At 41.6% G+C, this 19488-nt stretch overlaps 1 protein-coding gene across 1 annotated transcript in view; it reads right to left on the reverse strand.

Moving 5' to 3' along the window:
- Positions 1-19488, reverse strand: part of DPYS (dihydropyrimidinase) — a 70560-nt gene that overhangs the window by 8860 nt on the left and 42212 nt on the right. The window contains exon 8 of the mRNA XM_025871502.2: positions 2332-2539. Within this exon, the coding sequence (XP_025727287.1) occupies positions 2332-2539 (208 nt within the window). The remainder of the gene's footprint in view (positions 1-2331; positions 2540-19488) is intronic.

Genomic DNA, 19488 nt, shown 5'->3' on the forward strand with positions numbered 1-19488 from the left:
TGGAAAGGAGAACTGATGAAGCCAGTCATTTGGTGAGCTCTGCTGCTTCAAACATCTTCTCTACAAGAGAAAGACTTAGGTAAGGTCAGCCATTTAAATACAGTCTGTCAGGCGTCCCCAGTTAGTCTAGCGTCCCTGCTGGTGAGCAACTGGAACTGAGGCCAGGAGCCGCCCCTTCTTGCATCCCTTCAAGTGTCACCTAACCTATCACTCAGTTCTGTTGATTCTCCCTCCTTATGATCCCCTAAGCCTCTCCCTTTCAGCTCATCCCTTGGATTACTACTGCGGCTTCATGAATGAATTTGCTGCTAGCAATGCCTCCAATTCAGATTAATTATTTTTTGAGAGACTACTGTTTTTCACAGCAAATGCTGAATCATTTACTTCCCATGAACTCACTTAACTCAATCTTTATGATCTACAATATCATTTACTGAGCACGTATACAGTTTTTGGAATCAAATAACCAGAGTTTATGTTTTGGCCCTGCCATATACTAGCTGTGTGACCTGGATCAGTGTCTTAATTTCTTGAAGCCTATTTTCTAATGTTTAAAATGGGCAAAATACTACTTCTTTTCCTCACAGAGCTGTTACAGCACCAGCACCCATGCCCTGACTTTCACTCAGTTAGCAGTCTGTAAATGTCAGTATTGCTGTTATCTATCACATAAATGGTCAGAAACACATAGGCTGCTTCTAGTCACTATCTACCTGTCACCTGTCAGTGTCAACATTTACAAATTAACCTTAGCAGAATGAACTGTAATCATACACATTTTGACTGAAATGTAGTTTATAAAGAATTATAGCACCCCGAGAATTTAAAAACATTCTGGAGAGCTTGTCTACTTAATCAAAGCTTTAGGAAGTGTTAAAACAACAACAACAAACGGGATGAATCTTGTATAATGGACTCTGAGAATCCACAAGTAAAAATTTCTCACAAGGCATAAGAGGAAAAACCAAACAGACTACAAGATCCAAATGGAATGCATTGAAAAACAGCCAGAGAACTTTGGGAAAAATAGAAGTATATTTTAAAATGGAAAGAAGAGAGAGAAGTCTTAGAACTAATCCAAGGGTTCCAAACTCTACTGTCTCTATGGCCAGATGAGGAACATAGCGAATGAAGCCTGCAGAGTAAAAATCACAAAGGCAGCCTTGGACGGTCTTGGCCATCCAGTCCTGGCCTATTGTCTTCACGTGGGATTAAGGGCACAGATTGCCTCCTCCCACCCCAAATCCAGCAGTTTATATGGCTTTAATCTGAAATTTCCCGACAAGTTCGTGTATTTAGTGAGATGAATTTTCAGAACACAGTGTAAAGTAAACAAAGGTGTGAAAGCCCAAGATATATTAAGAATAAATATCTCTTTTATAATAACAGATTTATTACAAAGTCTTGGGGGAACTTTGTTATGGATTTAGTCATCAAAAGAGGAAAGCAAAGAGACAAGACTAATATTTGACTCCTACTATGGGCGTTATATTTAAAATTCTCATTTGAGTCTTACAATTTGTTAAGGAGGAAATGTTGTCATTCTCTAGATGCGGCAACTGAGTCCAAGGATGAGAGATCTTGCTCTTGGCCACACAGCTAGGAAATGGAAGGGCAAGGTAGAATTCATATGTAGATCTACCTGAACCCCAAACTCTACCATTGTTCTCATGCTATTAGAATGAACCTTCATACATTCAACTATAAGGAGCAGAATTTTTCGAGGAGCCATTCATTGCTAAGCTCTGAACTCCACCTCTGTTTCTGCACAGAGACCACACCTCCCATAGCTGCTCCCATAAAATGACAGCATGCCATGTAGCCGGTTGACAGGAGACTTGGCTCGAGGGCTACCTCAAGGCCCTGCTCAATCTATCTTAGACCGTATGGCAGACTAAGATGCTTTCACTCCTTTCTCTCTCTCCTTCACCAGGGCAGACTTGAATTGCAGTCTGAAAGCTCTCCCAGCCTTTTCTGACTCCCCCCCATCTTTTCACACAGGTGTTTCCCCTAATAAAAACATTAAGTGTCTGCTTCTTGGAGGACACTGACTAATTCAACTGCCAAAAGTCCCCAGAAACCCTGAACTTGCCTGGGGAAACCTGACTTGGTCATGAGGAAACCCTCAATAGACACACCAATCTTCAAAGGAAAACGCATCCATCCAACAATGATTCTTTCTTTGAAAACTGGTATTTTCTGGAACCTCCCCTATCAATCCTGCCATCCCAAGAATGTGTTAAACCGAGCGTATGTGACAACACCACCACCAACATCCAGGAACAGGTGACAGTCCAGCCCCTGGTAACAGCCCACTTTTGCACAACTCACCTGGTCCCGCTGTTTGATCCGTTTATAAACATACTCAGCAAATGGTTTTCGAGGAATAAACTTCCCATCTCCTGCTGAGACACTGAAAACTCCAGCTTCATACACCACTTTGCCTCTGGAAATAGTCACAAGGGGCACCCCATGGCAAACCATGCCCTCGAAGATGTTGAAGTTAACAGCCTGATGATGTGTTTTTGCTGAAATAGTCCTGTTTATAAAAACAAGGACCCCCCAGATCATCACCAGCTCATCTGACAAATAAGATATTAAAAGAATGACTTTAGAAGAAAATTTAGCAACTCTATTAAGCCATATTAAGCTTTATTATTTGCACAAGCGACTTTAAGAATAGAACATAGCATTAACATTTCATTACAGGGCGCCTGGGTGGCTCGGTTGGTTAAGCGACTGCCTTCGGCTCAGGTCATGATCCTGGAGTCCCTGGATCGAGTCCCGCATCGGGCTCCCTGCTCGGCAGGGAGTCTGCTTCTCCCTCTGACCCTCTTCCCTCTGGTGCTCTCTATCTCTCATTCTCTCTCTCAAATAAATAAATAAAATCTTTAAAAAAAAACATTTCATTACAAAGTAATTACATTTTCTGAGAAAAAAACCCAATAGATCACTTCTTATGGTGATTAATGAGGATGAAGTGGGTGAAAGGCAGGTATTGTCCTTCATGTTTAGATTTTTAAATTAATTTTTACAACATGTAGGAGTCTGATGAACACCCTGATCCTGTACCCAGCTCTACAGAATTTTATCTTTTTGCAGATGCATGTCAGCTTCTTCATTACCTCTCCCCAAATCCCATTCCTGTCCCTCCCTTTCCAGAGGGATTTGCTAATTGATAGTTACCAAATTGAATTTGGTTGTTATCAAGGAAAATTGTATCTTGAATTTCTTTCCATTGTCTGCAGCGAAACTGAAAATTTGAGGATAATAAAATAACAAAATACATTAGAATATAATCTCTTAGCAGGATTTATGTCATCCATTTGCGAATTCATCATCATTCTCAGTAGTTTATTAATACTTTCAATCTTACACAATATGATCGATGACCTCCAGGCTAGATCCTTGGAAATGCTGAATGTTCTTCTTGTCCTAAATCTTCTTTAGTGGAAAGGGGTGAGGAGAAGTGATCTGGCAGCAGTGACTAATTTGAGCATAATCTGAATTCTGGTAGAAGTTTCTACAAGCCCTCCTCAGGAATGGACTGAAGAGAAGTACTTTGCTAAAAACCCCAAGGCTGAGTCTGAGTCAAAGGAACAGCAATCCAACGCTCTCTCAACCCTAACCTGGAAGGATGGAGCTGGGAGATTCAGAGCTTTTGTGTGCTGCCATCCTAGAAATGAATGAGACAATGCTGGCCTGGATCTTGGGTCCAGAATCCTATACCCAACTACCTACTTGGCTTTCAACCCTAATACGTCCAAACAGAATTGATTTTTAATGCCTCCCACAACTCCCCGACTCGGGTTTGTTCTTCCCTTGAGTTCCCCAACTCAGGAAATGATACCACTCTTTACTTTTCCATACCCCCCCAACTAAACTATCATCAAGCCTGTTGGTTCTATCTCCAGTAATAATAATAATAATAATAATAATAATAATAATAAATCCCAAAGCTGCCCACTTCTGTTGCTCCCCATCGTTCCCACCCAAGTCCATGCCACCATCATCTGTCATCTGAGTGACCCCCAATACCTCTTATTGGTCTCTTTGTTTCCCTTCTTACCTTCCTACACTCCTCACCACCATCCACAAAGAGAGGCCTTAGGAACCAACTTAAATGATACAAAGAAAAGTTGTAAAGGGCACCCGGGGGGCACAGTTGGTTAAGTGTCTGACTCTTGGTTTCGGCTCAGGTCATGATCTCAGGGTCGTGAGATCGAGCCCTGCATCGGGCTCCATGCCCAATGCAGAGTCTGCTTAAGACTCTCTCTCCCTCCCTCTGCCCCTACCCCACCTCGAATAAATAAATAAATCTTAAAAAAAATCAAAACAAAACAAAGAAAAGTTGAAAAGATCAAATGAATCAGAGGTAGGTACAAATATAGCAATAATAATTTCAAACCCTAAGGAGGAGGGAAGGCTACTGATCAAATAGTAAGTAATGTCACTAAAGTAGGAAAATGAATAAAATATTTAATGGGTTACTACGAATAGAATGAGTTATGACCTATGAGTTGGTGATGAGAGATACAAACTCAGAGAAAAGAAATTTAAGGAACAATATAGAGGAGCTTCAGACCCGCACGTTAAAGTGAGGTTTTATGACCACCACAGTCTCTTTTGGATACTTCTGTAGTCTGGGCTGTGGCTTTCCTAGCTACCACAGTCACACTGATAGCAGGAACTCTTGGGCTTGTTTTGTAAAACGTGACATAAACATGACTGTAAGGCCACTAGATAGAGAAAGTAAAATGCATAAAAATTCGTGCTGAAGTGGTTATTCAATACAAGAATGGGAGGCAAATAAGGGGAAACTCTAAATCATAAAAATCTATTTTTCCTGGGCGCCCGGGTGGCTCAGATGGTTGAGCGTCTGCCTTTGGCTCAGGTCATGATCCCAGAGTCCTGGGATCGAGTCCCGCATCGGGCTCCCTGCTCCTTGGGAGCCTGCTTCTCCTCTGCCTCTCTCTCTCTCTCTCTCTCTGTGTCTCTCATGAATAAATAAATAAAATCTTAAAAAAAAAACAAAAAAAAAGAATCATTTAAAAAAAAATCTATTTTTCCTGATGGGAAGTTAAGAATTACTGACACTCTTAGGGAAATGATTTAACAGAAGAAATAAGCTGCATACACCAAGACTGTCATCACGATATTGCCTAAACTATTCAAAATCCGAAGCATAACAATTTCCTGATGACTATTCAATGGAGTATCAGGCATCTATGAAAGACTAGAATTAAGAATATGCTGGGGTGGGGCACCTGGGTGGCTCAGTCGTTAAGCGTCTGCCTTGGGCTCAGCTCATAATCCCAGGGTCCTGGGATTGAGCCCCGCATGGAGCTCCCTGCTTGGCAGGAGGCCTGCTTCTCCCTCTCCCGCTCCTGCTGCTTGTGTTCCCTCTCTCACTGTGTCTTTCTCTGTCAAATAAATAAATTAAAAAAAAAAAAATCTTAAAAAAAAAGAATATGCTGGGGAAGCAAAGAAAATGAAAACTGGATAATAATACATGGAAAAACGTTATATACGAAGTATATATATTATATCTACAGGGAAAATACATACGTGGGCAGACAAAAACAAAAGCAAATACACATAGTGAAGAGTTTTTTGGGCTAGGAATGAACGGATATGCAAAATGACCCAAATAAGAAAGCTAAAGGTCTGTGACAGCAAAATGTCAAATCAGATTTCTCTGCCTCAGCCAAATAAAGGTCATGACCTTGACTTTCTCAGCCTTGGGGTTGCAAGAGAGGGAAGACAATTAGGCAACATCTAAGTGACTCTTTATAATAAAGCATTATGTAAATGAGGTCCAATTAGCACAAAATGTAAATTCCAGGCAGTGTCACCAGCAGCAAAAAGAACGCACTTGAACTTTCCCGTTGGAGGTGTCAGACTGGTAGCCTCTCCTCTCCCAGCCCTTGCCTTCCAGGCCCAGCAGCAATCCTACCGTTCTGTAGGAGCTTCCGCGCTTCTGGATCTTGGTGCATGAACTTGAGGAACTTTCACACTTCTGCATCTTGGTGCATGGAGTTTTCTTCACTCCAGATCCCTCCTCCCTGCTCATATCCACCTTCCCTAAGACCCTGCTCAAGAGTCCTAGGGCCACGTTCATAACATCTCAAAAAGCTGGGGGAAAAGAGAATCCTGGCCCTGAGAGGCTGACCCCAACGGCCCTCTTTCTTCTCTGGGTTAGCACTATCTGAATGCTAAGTCATGTAACGATCTCTTGATAAGTCCCTCTTTTCCTACTTGGTGCACACTTTAAGACTGAGGCCATGTTGTTTCATTCCCCAGCACACAGTAGGTGCTTAATAAATATGTAGGAAATGAACAAAAAGAATCGCACAATTTTCCTTCTGTATGTTTTATTTCCTGCCTCCACTGTCCTCTAGGATGTGACTGTGCTTTGGAAATAGAGCACTAAATTAAGGGAGAGGTAAACATCTAATCCCAGAGTTCCTTTGTACACTTAACATTTCTGGTGAGCTATACAAACTCATTACTAATACAGACAGACATAAATAAATAAATTGTTATAATTATCATTCTTAATTGCATCTTATCAAGTTATATGAAATGCCTGTTCATCAATACCTAGCAATATTTAGCAATGCTGATACGATCAACACAATACATACACAGGTAAGTATTATTACCCCGTGTCCCTGCTGATAATGCTGAAATAGAGCTGTGTGAGAGCTTGCCCAAGGATCACACTGTCTGATCATGAATGAACCTCTGAGAGGTCAGAATAACTTTCACTTGAGAATCCTGGTATATTTGTAATCCTGCCATAAGAAGGTTAAAAAAATTGTGGTACATTTCAATATTTAATTGTTTTGAAGAAAAATAGAATGCAATATCATCACAAGATTTCTAAAATTACTACAAAATATATTTAAAATCTATTCGTTACTAGTGCAGTGTGGGAGATGTGGTCAGTTAAAGGAATGAACACAAGTTCAAAGTCATACGATTGCCTTTAGAAGGATACCTGTTGTTCCTTTGAACATGCTCCATTAAAGGCAGAGGCCTTCTGTTAAGGCAAAAGGCAAGAACATGCTTTCCCACCCTCCTTTGCAGCTGGGGCCCAGTTAGGGGACCCGGCCTCCTCCAAAATCGTGTCCTCACGCCAGTCTTTGCATGGCAAGCTGGCGACTCTGGATGCAGGTGTCACAGGAATCCATGTCGGTGAGGATGGAGATGGATAAATCTTGCTTTTAGGGCCAGCTGTGACAGAAGTTTAGCAGTGGGGTCCAACCTTGCTTCCATGGTAACTGTGCCCAGGGACTGCACTGGGGCTCCCCGTTGCCCTGTGGTAGGCTAAGGGTATTGGTCCTAGCTGAATAGCCTCTCAGCCTGGTCCTCTGGTCCTTCTGGAGATTCTTCTGAGCCCCTCAGTGTCCTTTAACACATTCCCCTTTTGTCTACCTAGAGTAGATTTCTCTTGGTTACAGCTAAGAACCTTGCCTGATACATATTTTTCTTTTAATATTTGCAGTGTATCTCTGGGACTTTTAGAAAAATCTTTGGTGATAATCTCAAAGGTATACAATTGAGGGCTTCCTTGAGCATGAAGCCTGAGTCCAACCACCCTTCAGTCCTGTCCCAGTGACAGGTCCTGAGCAGAGGGGAGCATGAAGCATGGTCTCTCCACTGCCTGGATCAGGCCACTGTCATGCAGGACATAGCAGTGGACCCATCCTTCTCAGAACTTCATGGAAAAATAATGAAACATCCCCCAGGCTTTCCTAAGTTGCTCACAGGGGCTCCCTCAGATGCAGCACAGGCCCAGGTATAAAGCCAAGGTCAGACTCATAACAAACCCCCCCCACCCCCACCCACGTCACCTGATGAGCTGGCAATGCTTTGAACACTGAGACACCATGTTGGAAGAAAGCAAGAACGCACCTACCCAGACTCTGACTAAAAGAGAGACCGAATTAACAGGCTCGTGTGTCATCGTTGTAAGGTTCAGCAACACCGTTGCTGAAGACACATTGGAGCAGGTGTCGTGGAGATTTGCAGGGGACTTTCGTTCTGAAATGGGCCACACACATCATTCCATCCTGAGAAATGCAGGGCAGCAAGCATTGTAGTTTTGTCCCTTGGCTTTCATTCTCCCTTCCTCTGGTGTCAGCACCCAATTTTTCCTTAAGACCTTTCTCTCTCCCATTGGAGAGAATTTGGTAAGACAGTTGGGCATGGTGCCCTGTTACATAACCATGGGATGAGCAATTGCCTTTTGTTTCCTAGCAATCTGAATCATTGGCAGAGTGAAAAAATAATTAAAAGTGATTGGCAGGTGCATTCCTGAACGCAAACCCAGTTCCTGCTGCAGACAGCCCCAGGTTTCACCCTTCACAAGCCTGCCCCACTGGCTGTTCCTTTGGTGGGTGAGCTCCCCATAGCCATCCCGCAGTGTGTGTTTTTTGCTTAAGGGAGAACAAGTCGGTTACTCTGATTTGCAGCCAAAAACCCTGACTGATAAAGATTTTGTCCCTTGGAGAGTAAGTCCCTTAACGAAGAGCCCATGGATAATAACTCTGAGGCAAAGTTCAAAAGTTCTGTGATTCAAAAGGGACCTAGAAGCTATGTTCAACCAAATGTGTCTGCAGAACATCTAGATGCAAAGGTGGGGCGATGCTCTGATTCCAGTTGTAAGCCAGACCCAAGAGCTGTGAGATTCATCACTAAATCTTTTTCAAATTTAACAGTATGCAAGGTAGCTCAAGAGAGTAGCATTTTCAGAGATCCCTTCTCTCGAATGACTGATTGGATGGCTGGGCTGTTGGCCTGTTGGGGGGGGTGAGGGGAGTGGCAGGAAGGATAGAGATGATTAAAGCCTTCCCAGGGGCTAAGGGAGGCTGGGGTTCCTGGGCCACTGCCTCTTCATTAGCAGATTCACTAGGAGGGTGTTCCAGCGGTCACTCTGCCCCAAGGGAAAAGCTGCTCTTTGTCAAGCTCGCTTTGAGCCTGTATCAAAAGGCACGTCTCCCTGAAGCGGGGCATCAAGGTTGTCTTACCAAGTCCCAATTATACACATCTTCAAGGCTCAAGCCGACAGGGCAGCAGAAGCCCTGAAGATAACATTAAGCTATTTTCCAACTTAGTCAATAACTTTGATACCACTCACATCACAGCTGCAGAAAAAACATTCTGTCCCTTTGCAAATAGCTTTCTATCAAAGAGCCGTGTGCTCTTCTAGATGAGAAAGTCACCAAAGCAAAGCCTGCAGGAGACTGCAACACCACCTCTGTGTATTCGGGGAGAACACTGTGGAGGGCAAGAGGCTTTCTGAGAGCAACGTGTGTCTTCTTGACCCCAGAGAAATGACTTGTTTCGGTATTTAGTTCTATTTTCTCTAGCTCGGCCACTTTGTCCATGGCACGGGTGGATTCTGAATCAGCCTGCCATGAGAACCCAAAAAAGTTTTAAAAAATCATGTCAGGTCTGTTAGTGGCTTCTTTAAAACTATACCTCATCTCTCTACACGGTGTCATAGGACACCTTATCTACTCACAGGAGAGAATAATCATCATTCTGTGGAGTAGGGGCTCTTATTACTCCCATGCAATCAGTGAGGCTGAGGATGAAACACAAAGAGGTTTCTAACTCACCCCACCTTGCACAGTTCCTGTAGGTCAGGCGAGATAAGAGGTTAGAGTCTGAATCCCTAGATAATGCTGCCCTTGAAAGCTCAATGAGAAGCCACCTGCACAGCATTCAATCAACAAAAGCATTCTTCATCAACCAGAAAACAAACAGGAAGCAGCTCATTCCATACTTCCTGATGTTTCTTAATTTGTTTTCTATTTAGAAGCAAGGGATTTCGTATGCTCTTACAAATTTCTTAAACCAAAACTGACCGGTCATTCTCAATGTGATCATGATGGAAGATACTTTTTTTTTTTTTTTTGACATGTGTTCCAACTGTCTATTTCAAACTACCTCTTCTGTTAATTTCTAGAAACTGACAAGTTCTATAAATGTGGGGCACAGCAGCCACATCTCTGGAAATGCTAAACGGTGCTACTTCAAGCACATTGTCATTATTAAGCAAAATTGCTGCTCACTGCACCCATCAATCTTCCACCCGCTCTTCAGACTTTTCCACCTGCCTCTCACAGAAGGGAAAATGGGAATTGCTTCAGCCATGTTATTAAATCTAAATTGGACAATAACTTGGAACTCTATTGGTGCTCAATGCATGATGAGAAATTTAATGCAGGTTCATAAAAATGTTCCCCAATGTTGACTTAAAGAAATAAACTGGTCAGGTAACCCTGCTATTTTGTCCTTGAAGTCATATCATATAGGTCACAAATGGTGGTGTAGATCATGGTTAGAGAAAATGAATTTAACAAGTTGACCTTGGAAGTAGGTATCACTCTTTCACCTCCCATGCCTCACACAGCCTTGAGCAAATAGAAGGCATTTTATATACACATTTGTTTACCTGAAAATAACTTATTAATAAATGTCTACATTATTACCTAACATAAATATTTCATGTTCCATATACTAGTTTTCAGAAAGTGGGGAACTAAAAATAATTTAGTGTCTTAAAGGAACAGGAACTGAATGTGAATCAGCATAAGCTAGCATGATTCTAGGATGTATGTCCTGTGAATATTGAACAGGTAAGTGCATGTAGGTGAGGTATGATTATTCACTTGTACCAGGCAAGGCTGTTGGCCTAACATATTGGCCAGAGTTAAAAGTAACTTTCTGGGGTGGTGTGTGGACTTGGTCTTGTAATTACATTGTCCCCATGCTGGGAAGCTGCCTTGCCCTTGGCTGATGACATTGTTTGACAGACTACGTATGGGCACAACTTGGGCAGAAACAAGATGTCGGTTCTCTATGCAGGAATACACGGGCTAACATTCACACAATACCCTTCCTGAAAAGTCAGAGTAGGCCAGATACTTAGGATTTTAGCTATAATGCTATATTTTAGGGAGAGAAAGGAATGCCCGGAATATAAAAGGAAGACAGTTGAGTTCTTTAAGGGGTTAGAAAAGAGAAGGCTGGGTACCAGAAATGAATGTCTGGGGGACTTCTAAACTTACTCTTTTTTTTTTTTTTTTTTCTGAAAGGAAGATGATGTATTTTCCTTCCATCCCTACTAAGGGGAATAAAAAGAGGTAATAAGCATAAACATTGGCAGATGAAATGCAGTTTGACACTGGAAAATCACTGCTCGACAACTGAGAGGTGTGTTAGTGGAGGAGAGAGGCAAAGGCTGTGGCCAAGGTGGCTCTAGGAATGCAGGCTGCCAGAGAACTGGGAGACATCCTGGAGAGAGTCGGAAAGAAGTCCTAGTCTGTGATCCAAGGAAGGGAGGCCTGGCCTCCAGGATTCCCGGGAAGGTGAAGAGGCAAGCATAATGTCGCATGATTCCGTTCCCTAGACATTTCAATGAGTCACGTCTGGGATAATTTCTTGCAGGGATCTCTTTCCTTCTCTTTTGCTATCCAAAAGCATCCACCTTTGACGTTTTCATTTGCTCTTCTTACATTTCCTAATAGCACCTCAGTGGCTAGGAGCCATGGTCAAGTCACCAATGCAAACATGATGATGATAAATAATAACATTCAGCTGAAGTTTCTATTTACTGCATGCTTATATGTCAAACTGTATGCTAGCATCTTTTCATGCATTAGTTTATGTAATCCTCCTTATAACCCTACGGAAGCAGGCTGCTTTTAAATACCTATTTTATAAATAAAGAAAATGAGGCTCAAGGAAGCTGAGTAACTCATCTAATATCATACGTCAGAATCCAATACTAAGTGCTTAACCACTATATATTGCCTCCCACTAGAAGAGATCCATCCAGGACACAGGTCTTGAATGAAATGTGCTTTTATATGAAAATTTACATAATCTTCCTCCAGAAATACTAAAGCACTTTGAAAGGAAAACACAATGTGAGGTAGGATAATTAAGGATAAAAACAGAACGGAAACACTGTAGAAAAGAACACAGTACCAAACCCCTGAGTGGGTAGTTGAATATAAGTCTATACATGAGATTATACTCATCAGCATAAATTTCTATGCAAAACCTTTCCCCAAAAATAGGCAACCAAAGAATGAATCAATTTTAAGGACTACCATCATGTTTTCTTTTAGACTTTGTGCACGATTTATTCTCATAGGTGCCAGAAAACAAATGAGGGATGTGGGGACTCGGAGGTGCCATATATTTAGGGGCTAATAATGCTCTCATAGGAAAAACGAAACAACAACCTGGGTCTTTTCATCATATTGCTGAAAGCCATGCTTGGGTCATTAAACTCTTCTTGTCTCTGGTTTATCACTTAAATAAATGAGGTAAGAATTGCTAATTAGGCTTACAATGTCACCATATAGAAAGTTAGGTGCTAAGAAATGAGTTTCATAAGCCCAGAATTGTGAGGCCACTATTTCAAAGTTCTGACCTCCTGGCTGTCTATTCACTTCTGGCTTGAGGCAGAAAAGAAAGTGAAATGAAGAAGTCATCTTGGTGGAACGTTGTAGAAAAACCCTTTCCATCTATGTGCTTATCTTTTTTTTTTAAACATTTTATCTATTTATTTGTAAGACAAGAGGGAGAGCACAGCAAGGGGAGCAGCAGAGAGAGAGAGAGGAAGAAGCAGACTCCCCGCCGAGCAGGGAGCCCGATGTGGGGCTCGATCCCAGGACCCCGGGATCCTGACCTGAGCCGAAGGCAGACGCTCAACCATCTGAGCCACCCAGGTGCCCCTATGTGCTTATCTTATACTCATTGATTTAACATATATTTACTGGTTACCAACATACTGATTAATTACCATTGATTACCAACATATATCTGTTGATTGCCAACTGACTGATTGATTCCATGCCATGCACTGTTCTAGGCCCTGGAGATGCAGCAGGAAATAAAACAGACAGAAATCCCTGCTGAATGAAGCTCCCACTCTCGTCGTGACTGTTTCTGAGTTTGCAAGACCCTGTTTGTTATAAACTTGATTCTAACATATGAACAAGGTCAACTTTTTAATAACAATAATATCTATATATATATATGGCACTTTACAGTTTCTGTGAAACACTTTCACATGATGATAGCATTTATTCCTCAAAAGAACTTTGGGGAATTTGCAAGAAATATGACAGACTATTTAAATAAAGAGACAAGTAATATGTTACCAAAAGAAAAAAGAACAAAGGGCATGAATAGATATTTCTCTATAAGAAAAAAAAACCAATGACTAATAAACATGAAAAAGTATTCAACTTCCCTAGTGCTCAAATACATTGCAGCTGAAGGTAACATTTTTTACTTGCAAAAATAACAAAAAGCAAAGCGGAAGAAAAGATTGTATCCAGAGCTGGTGAGGAGCTATGGGGTGGTAACCACATATGCAGAGAGCCCTTAAATCAGCATATACTTTGATACAGTAATTCCGCTTTCAATAATCTGTCCAATGGAAATAATCCCAAATCTGGATTTAAAATAGCAAAAACAAAAAGTAAAAACTATAAAGTTATCCAAGTATATGAAACCTGGATAAAGGGTCTAACACAGGGGCTCCTGGGTGGTTTAGTCGATTGGGCATCTGGGCATCTGCCTTTGGCTCAGGTCATGATCCCAGGGTCTTGGGATCGAGCCCCGCATTGGGATCCCTGCTCAGCGGGGAGCCTGCTTCTCCCTCTGTCTGCTGCTCCCCCTGCTTGTGTGCTCTCTCTCTCTCTGTCAAATAAATAAATAAAATCTTAAAAAAAAAAAAAAAGGCCTAACACAAAATCATTATCTAGAGAGCCTTTCCTGGAGAAGTCAGAAAATGTTCAACAGCCCTGTATAACCTGATGTCTAGGGCTTCCTACACAAGTTGCAGCTACAATTGTGCCTCGTTGATCTGCCAATTACACCCTAAATGTGCAGAGGAGGACATATAAACAGGAGTGAAACTGTGATTGACAAAACAAACTGGAATTCTGGGGTTATTGTGGATTTCTCTAAGCGTTTGTCCCTCTAGATTCCCATATCATAAAGGTCATTTACTCTGATTCCTCCCCGCTAGTTTGTAAATATTTCATGTCTTATCATTTTGTATGATAATGATAATAGAGATATTAATGTCTCTTAAAGTTTTACTATATGCCAACGCATCAGGTTGAAGGTATTGTGCTCCTTCCAACAACCCCCAGAGGCTGGTATTATTATTAGCATATCTACATTTTGCTGGCAGGAAACTGACCTCAAGAGAGGTGAGGAACGCTTCCAAGGTCACACAGATAGTATTGACATAGCTGGGATTTGAATCCACTGATCCAGTTCTGCTCTAGATCCCATGTCCCCTAACCACTGGGCCACACACACCCCCATCTATTACTTTATATGATAGTCATGTTGAATATTTTTTTACCAGTCCAGTTAGGTCCTGAGTTACATTAGGGGAAGACACTTCTCACTCAGCTTTGAGTACAATGTATGGCACCTGGTTGGCAACTCAATAAATACTTGGGTCATAAATTAATAAAGCTGCAGTTGACTCTTCTACTTCATTCATTTCCAATCTTCCACCAAGTTGTTGGGGAAGAGTTTTCCTTCCAGGAAATCAATCAATTAAATCAATTCCTTCCCCTCCCCACACTTTTGTTGCCATCATCTTGTCTGAGGTCTTATCCCTTCAAGCCAGAGTCCACCAACAGCCTCCTGACCATTCTCTCAGACTGCTTGACCCCGCCCCCCCCCGCAGAAGAGCACTCCGCACACATGGCAGGCTTCACGTGCCCGTCTGGGGAGGCCCTTCACTGCCCGTGTGGCACGCAGACCCAATTACAGGACTGGAGGCGGGCACGCTGAACTGATGGGAAATTTCCTTCAGGCAACATAATCTCGGCATAAAAAACAATATTGATCCATTTGCCTCCCAGCTAAAAAGAAATCAAGTTAGACAAAGGAAATTAGGCAAGAATATGACTCCAGCTGCAGCTGCAGAACAAACCTAATGTTCCCTGACTCTCCTTCCCGAGCTTGCACCAGTTTGCAAAGGCCGCTCTCGTGGGAGGGCGCACGGAGTAGGTGTTCACAGGCACATGACAGCTTTTAAGCGAACAAGTCAACGGTCCTCTCATGTCCAAGGAATCCCACTGCCAGCCAAACGTGCTAGGAGTGGCGTCCAGGAGTGTTGGCAGATTTGCAAGGACCCATGCCACACACCTGCCAAGTGCACACTTGTCACCAAGGACAGAGCATGCAATCTGCTGCCCTGCAGAATGGTGAGGTAGCTCTGACCTTGGATTCACAGGCAGACAGGCAGCTCAGCTCACTGAGCACTCCCAGCTCATCGCTCTACACGAATATATATATATATATATATATATATATATATATATATATGTTTATACACACACACACATATGTATGGACATTCCTTCATCTCCGTTTATATGGGTAAGAGTGAGAAGATCTCTCCGGCAGTGAGAGCTAATACCTGAAATGTAAGACTCTCAACTCGAAAATCAATGACTGCAGCAGAAAGGAAGGCCTGCCCTTGCCACCCTGGGTAAAAAGTGAGATTATGCCTTATTCACTTTGTCTTCAGCTACCTCCTGTGGCCTCTGGATCATAGCAGGGGCCTGATATCTGGCTTTTAATAACTGAATAAATGAAGGTGGGACAAGATAAAATGTAATAGGGACAAATGGGAAGTTTTGCATTTAGTTTAAAAAACCAAGCTATTTTAGGGCGCCTGGGTGGCTCAGTTGGTTAAGCGACTGCCTTCGGCTCAGGTCATGATCCTGGAGTCCCGGGATCGAATCCCACATTGGGCTCCCTGCTCGGCGGGGAGTCTGCTTCTCCCTCTGACCCTCTTCGCTCTCGTGCTCTCTATCTCTCATTCTCTCTCTCTCAAATAAATAAATAAAATCTTAAAAATATCTAAAAAAATAAAAAAAATAAAAAACCAAGCTATTTTATATGCTTCTACTGGCAAAATTTGACAGCATTTGATGTCAAAGAAATCAGGGGCTAGATGGAAGTGCTAGAGAAACTCTTACACATGTATCCAAGGATGTACACAGTGTCTGAAATAGTGAAATGTCCTAAATGTCCTGAGCAAAGAATATATAATCAATTATGCTATATTCAAAAATAAATACTATATAGCAGTGAAAATGAATGAAACAACCTACACATTTCAACATGGATAAGTCCCAGAAAGAGAGAACTGAGAAAGTCACACAATAATATATGTAGTACAAGACACTTCATATGAAGCTAAAAATTCACAAAATTATATATATGTACATATACATCATGGTCTGGGACAGCATCTCCATACAGTACAAATAGAAAAAAAAAACAAACACATGGGAGTGATAAACATCAAATCCAGGATCCAAGGTAGTTGTTGGGGGTGAATACACAAGTCATTATTTTTTGTACTTGCTATCTATATTAAATATTGCATCTTCTAAAAATTATTATGACACTGAGTGTTAGAATAATTTATAATGCTAGACATTATAAATTACTCTCTGCTCAAGTGGACTTAAAAGTGTAATATAGAAAAGCAGTCAATGAGTATACTCCTAGTCATTTTAACATAAAACATCAGAGAGGAAGACCCAATACCAGTTTTTAAACTACCAGCTGAACAAATGTAATAAGATATTGGAACTTCGTGCGTCTGGGTGGCTCAGTCGGTTAAGTGGCTGCCTTTGGCTCAGGTCTTGATCCCAGCATCCTGGGATCGAGCCCTGCATCGGGCTCCCTGTTCAGCGGCGAGCCTGCTTCTCCCTCTCCCTCTGCCTGTCTGTCTGCCTACTTGTGATCTCTCTCTCTCTGTGTCAAATAAATAAATAAAATCTTTAAAAAAAGATATTGGAACTTGATGCAATTACTTACATTTCACTGTTTGTAAACTGCAAATGGCAATTTCATAAGGTGCATCCTTAAAAAAATGTAATAAAGGAAATGCAAAGTTCTACATTTAGTATAAAACTAATCAGCCTCACATGTTCCTGTCTGGTGGTATTCTAGGCAGAATCATGTCCAGTTCTCAGATTTGAATCTTTGTAGGACACAGACAAGTGTGTGTCAAGAGAAGGGTGAACAGAGCCTGGTCAGGACATTGGGATTCTGCTAATCATGGACCTAAAGATCTACTGAGGGATCAGGAATGCTTATTTGGTGGTGGGATGGGTTATTGGGGGCCAATGACTTTCTTCAAATATTTGAATGAATGAATGAATGAATGAACGAACTATCTTAAGAGAGCATAGATAAATTCTGCATAGCTCCAGAGGCAAACATTTTAGGAGCTAGAAAGAGGTAATTTTTAATGCAAACAAAGGAAGAACATCCTAACAATTACAGCCATGCCAGGGAGGACTGACAGTTTGGTTAGGTAGTAACTTCCTTAAAGCTAGTAGTAATCAAGCAAGGCCATAGAGACTCTGTTTAGGGAGTTAACTGGACTTTATGAATCCCAAAGTCTTCTCTAATATCATGAGAACCAGTGGTTCTCAAACTTGGATATGCATCAGAATCCCCTGGAGTCCTTGTTAAAACACAGGTCGCTGGGCTCCACCCACAGAGTTTCTGAGGCAGCAGGTCTGGGGTAGTGCCTGAGAATTTGCATTTCTAATAAATTCCCAAATGACCTGATGTCGCCAGCCCAGGGACCATACGTTGAGCACCTGTGCTCTTAAAAAGAAAAGGTAGATCAGCTTCAATTAAGTTTTTTGGAGTTTTTTCAGGCCATTAGAAAAGACTGCCCTTCTCTACATCACTCACTGCCTCCAAATAGACTTCCACTGTGATCCTCTTCTGATGAGAGGGGCGCAGTTTTACTGATGTTTTCCCCAAAGGCCTTTGTAAAAAGCCGTGGCTCTTTGCTGTGCTTTCAGAATCTAAGGACCCTGGGATTCTTTCCAGGTACGGATATTAAATTTCTTTTGATCCATTTTCACTTTGTTTTCTTGTTTCCTCTATAACCAAGGTTCCCGTGTTTTTAAGATAAGTGGCCAGAATTAAGAGTGAGTCTGGGCAAAAACCAGAATTATTTGACCCACTAAAGGATCCAACCTGGCTTAAGCCACATTCCTGACCAGTTCTGGCAACGCAACTGGCCACTAACTCTGGAATTCCTCTTTCCCAACCCCTACATTGGGGAAGGAGAAGGTAGAAATGCCAAGAATTATTATTTTTTTCTTTAACCCAGAAGGAAGTAATGTAAAACCTATCCTAAACCAATTCAAGGAACAGATAAACAAAGCCCAACCAAAAATTTTAAATCACACATTGTTTCATTGGCCCAAGACTATTAGTATCTGGTTTATTCACTCAACAAATAACTATTGAGCTCCTCTATGTCATGTAACAGCACTGTTTTGAAACCTAGGGATGCAGCTGTTAATAAGATAGGCAAATGCCAAAGACAGAAAAATAGATAATATATGTCAGGTAGAAAGAAAAATATAGTAGCTGCTTGGTTAGAAAAGCCTATGCTTTTTGTACAACCATGTTCTCTTTGAGCTTATTTTTTACCCTAACACTTAAAATAAACTGTGCTTACTCTGACCAAGGCAAATGATCAACTATAGAATGGGTTATTGTGATCTGTTCCTAAGCTGCTTTTCTTTTATAATTAAAAAAAAAAGCCATTAGTAGTGAAGTCCTGGAAATCATTTTCTAGCTCACTTGAAAGGTTCAGTTGCATAAGAACATGTTTAAATAAACAAGCTGGAATAAATCGTGGTTAAAATTTTACCCATATGTAATCAGCAAAACCAGCTTTATTAAGCATGCATAGTCAAAAACTTTTTTTTAAAAAAGCAAATGTCTTGGGGCGCCTGAGTGGCTCAGATGGTTAAGCAACTGCCTTCCGCTCAGGTCATGATCCCAGGGTCCTGGGATCGAGCCCCACATCGGGCTCCCTGCTCAGTGGGGAGCCTGTTTCTCCCTCTGCCTCTGCCTCTCTCTCTCTCTCTCTCTCTCTCTCTCTCTCTCTCTCATAAAAAAAAAAAAAAAAAAAAAAAAAAAAAAAAAAAAGCAAATGTCTCCTGAAGGCCAGAAAATAAATCCTAGGTGGTTGGTTGGAACAGTTTCACAGCAAACAATTTTTCAATGGAGGCAGCTCTGGGGGCACTTGAGTCCTCCTTTAATCAAGTTATCTCAGCCAAACGCATCCATTCAAGCTTCTCAGTTTTAGTCATTCTTGGTGAAAATTGGATGTGAGCAAGACACACAGGAGATGGAACTTCTATATGAAAGAGAATTCTAGTATCTTTTGGTCATGTCTGAATTAAGTCGTTACTGCAAGGACTTTTGAATCACAGCCATAGTTAATAATAGCTCCCACCTATCAATAAATTGACAGTCTACCGCCACTGACAACCTACTCCTACTAACTGAGCACCTACTATATGCCAAGCACTGCTGGGCATTAGTTAATTCTGTCCCAAGCATTTTAGTTATTTTGTTTTTAAATACTCA

Source organism: Callorhinus ursinus, unplaced genomic scaffold (assembly GCF_003265705.2).
Source record: "Callorhinus ursinus isolate GAN/ISIS: 27379988/994484 unplaced genomic scaffold, GSC_fseal_2.0 scaffold5, whole genome shotgun sequence".
NCBI lineage: Eukaryota > Metazoa > Chordata > Mammalia > Carnivora > Otariidae > Callorhinus > Callorhinus ursinus.